The sequence below is a fragment of the Giraffa tippelskirchi genome, chromosome Y (assembly GCF_054371585.1).
Source record: "Giraffa tippelskirchi isolate mGirTip1 chromosome Y, T2T-mGirTip1v1.2.pri, whole genome shotgun sequence".
Classification (NCBI taxonomy): Eukaryota; Metazoa; Chordata; class Mammalia; order Artiodactyla; family Giraffidae; genus Giraffa; species Giraffa tippelskirchi.
The window spans coordinates 22640446-22643850 of NC_137290.1; the positions used below are offsets into that span (position 1 = coordinate 22640446).

At 38.3% G+C, this 3405-nt stretch overlaps 1 protein-coding gene across 1 annotated transcript; it reads right to left on the reverse strand.

Annotated features, from left to right (window-relative positions):
- Positions 1 to 1060: 1060 nt before the first annotated feature.
- On the reverse strand, positions 1061 to 2944 carry LOC145537514 (heat shock transcription factor, Y-linked-like). Its single transcript, XM_081568203.1, has 2 exons — positions 2298 to 2944; positions 1061 to 1866 (listed from the first exon to the last, which is right to left on the reverse strand). The coding sequence occupies exons 1-2, from the start codon at positions 2808 to 2810 to the stop codon at positions 1135 to 1137; spliced, it is 1245 nt and encodes a 414-aa protein (XP_081424329.1). The 5' UTR covers positions 2811 to 2944; the 3' UTR covers positions 1061 to 1134.
- Positions 2945 to 3405: the final 461 nt, after the last annotated feature.

Genomic DNA, 3405 nt, shown 5'->3' on the forward strand with positions numbered 1-3405 from the left:
GTAGACCCAAAACACATTGAAGACCTGATATCCGTGCTCACCTTGGTAGGAGGGCGAACAGAGGTTCCTTCCAACCCCAAGAAAGAGTTGAGGCAAAGTTGTGAGAAGGGGCTTAGCACATCTGAAAGCAGTGTGTGTGATTGTAGCTCCAGAAGCACGGTGTAAGAGAATGGTACTGAAACTACTACGGAAAACCAATATCATGTCTTCAAAGAACTTTTTAACCATCCTGAGGTGCTGCAATCACCAGAGGAATTTATTTTGTCTCTGAGGGAACAGATAAGCAAAATCTAAATATGCATTAGGAAATATAGGGTGGAATCATGGTGGCAGGAAATAAAGGTACGCCTTAAGGAGAGCAGAGCTAAAATGACCCTATACAGTACCACTTGTAAAATACCTATCTTGTGCTGGCCATGGTCCAGTCACTGATTATGTCCTGTAATCGTTGGTATCACAGTGATGGTATAACGGTTCTCCTAATTTTGGACATGCTACAATATTTATATTTTCAAGTATGAAATGAATTTCTAGAATGAAGACAATCTCCTGTCTAATGTCTTAAGACTCTGCTGCTGCTAAGTCACTTCAGTTGTGTGCAACTCTGTGCGACCCTATGGACAGCAGCCCACCAGGAGCCCCTTTCCACGGAATTCTCCAGGCAAGAATACTGGAGCGGGGCACCATTTCCTTCTCTATCTTAAGACTCTACCGATACGTAATAGAATATCATGTAACTGTGAATGCACTAAGGTTCGTACTGTGTAGGTGCACTTGTTTTGATTTTAATTGTATGTGTTCCTTCACCCGTACCATCCTCATTTAGACACCCATTCATTTCAGCAGGGATGATTTCCCAAATCACTTTACATCCATTACCTCTTTTCCCTTTGTTCTCATTTTCTTGCTTAGAAACAATAGGCTAGGTGCCATTTACCTAGGATGCCTAACGGATGTTTTCTTGAACTGAAGAGTTTATAAAAGAGTGCAGAGAAATAGCCAGACATTGAAATAAAGCCTTAATTTACTCTTCATTGTTTCAAAATAGAAAACAAAACTGTGCAGAGGAACGTGTAACTTTATTGTTCAAATACAAGAATTGTGGGTATTTGTTGACATCTCCCAACATAAATTTTAATCTTCATTAGGTTCCATAAGCTGATACTTATTTGATAGGTCAGTTTTAATTAGCATGGTTTTCACATAAGGAATATCGTTGATGAATTGACTGGAAAGAGAGGAGGTGGGTGTATAAGCGATCGTTGGCACTGGGGACCTTGAGTTGCCTCTCTGTTGCTGGTTAGGAAGAGGACTGTCATGGGCTGACATATCGCTATACCTGTCTGGAAATGTAGAAGGCTCCACCATCAGTCCAAAAGAACTGCTCCATAATGGAGATACGATGTGGTTCTGAGAAGTAGATGTAGCGGTAGTAGCAAAGTCCTCAACGTGGCCATTTACTTGAGTGTAGGTGCTATGGAAGTGCCAATTAAAAATGCTCAACTGGTTTAAAACAGCAGGTTGATCTACCACGTTCTGTTCTCTTTGTCTAACTGATATTGATGGGGAAGGAAAGTCACGCGGAAATAGGGCGCTTGTTTTAGGGACTATCTGGCTGGTATAAGTCTTTTGTGGGAAAGGCACACTTAAACTGGTGGAAGCTGAAAATGGACTCTCTCCACTAGTTTGAGCATGAAAACCAGAGTTACGATCATCTATGTTGACCCTTGCTTTAACATGCTCCTTCTCGTAATCTGGAACTAGTGAAGATTTCGGAAACACATTGCTAATCCCAACTCTTCTTTTCATTCTTCCTAAAAGTTGGGGATAGCCTCTTTTGAAATTTGGATTATGGTAGATCTGTAACTAAAATCAAAGGATACAATTATTTAGTTTTTTATAAACGAAGGTAAAACTGACAAGCAAAGTTAAACTATAAATATGTATTCCTTTAATGATGCCAATTAAATAGAATCAAAGACAACACCTCCATTAGTAGTTTTAACACTTTACATGTTAGAAACAAGTATGCTCCTCAACTAAAAAATATGTTGTATATAAACAGTAAATACCACTTAAAGTAGCTTGAGGACATGTATCTGATTTCAAGTTGCTAGGAGAGTGTATTAAGTATCAAATATTTTAACCTCCAGCTGTTCTCAACTTCAAAAAATAAAACGTGTTCAACAGTTTGCTATCTCAATTTTAAATTCGGTTTTTGCTACATATGTGAACATGCTTTCTAAGTCACATGATTTAATCTTACATATTGACAGTAAGTGGAAATTTTGGATTACCTTGCTCAAAACAGAGACATTGTTTTCTTCTTCCAGAAAGTCAGGGAGTGAAGCAGATCTTTGAAAAGTTTGTCGCTTTTTACTAAACCCATAAAGTTTAAGCTGGCTAACTACACTTTTCATACTATCAGTTTCAAATTTTCTGAAAGGGGTCTTTCTTTCCAAGACTTCTTTCTTGAAGAGTTCTTCGTTGATCACTATAGAAGTGCCACTCTCATCCCACCAAATAGATTCAAACTGATCACTTTCAACTGTAGTCCAGAGTTTTTGTTGAAAAGTGAGGGAAAGAAAATCATTCAACTCATTTCTTTCAGAGACAGAAAATGTGTAGTGTGGCCTTTTTATCCCAGCTTCCTTAGACAAAGCCTGAAAAGCATATTCTTCAATCATAGATCTCAAAACTGAGTCCCCAGTAAGTGTGTAATCACACGAAGACGATCTAATGGAGGTTTTGGAACCACTTGATGCATCTCTACGAGGCACATCTTGAATTTCTGAAGGAATGTGTGCCATCTCAGAGAGATCTTTCTTCAGATACTTTTCTCATTTGTCTGACTTTACACACTCCAACTTCAAGTGCTGCTTGGGTGGCGTACAGAGATAAACTCTCAAGACCATCAGCATGGTTCTCAAAGTCAAAAAGCTGTGACATCACAAAGTCACTGGTCTCCTAGCAATTGAAGAGTAGCTCTGACATCATAAAGTCACTGGTCTTCTAGCAATTGAAGGGCAATGTTCAGTGTTTACTTCTACATCAACTTAAAATAAAGGCTGCTTGCATAAACAGTAACCAAAAACATGAAACCTGCAAAATGTCATTGCTAAAGAATTTTTACACAGAAAAATCACATCAATAAGTCTACTTGGTTCCTGAAATAAAAGTGATTGATCACCCTTCTATACACATATTCTTAACATTCAGTACTGTTACCAAACCAAACATGGGTCTGCTCACTTCTATGCAATGAAGTCAATCAACTGACTGTGGGTTTCAGTGAAAGCAAGTGTAGTGTTTATTTTATGACCTTGCACAGAAGTGTTTATATTATGCAGAGTAAAATAGTCAGGCATGGAAAGAAAGACTCATATTACTCTTAATTATTCCAAA

Excerpts from the sequence above, each read along its gene's own strand:
- LOC145537514 (XM_081568203.1), bottom strand. The coding sequence starts at position 2,810 with ATGGCACACATTCCTTCAGAAATTCAAGATGTGCCTCGTAGAGATGCA. Across the intron at positions 1,867-2,297 it reads ATGTCTCTGTTTTGAGCAAG|TTACAGATCTACCATAATCC; the intron begins GTAATCCAAAAT and ends CTTTGATTTTAG.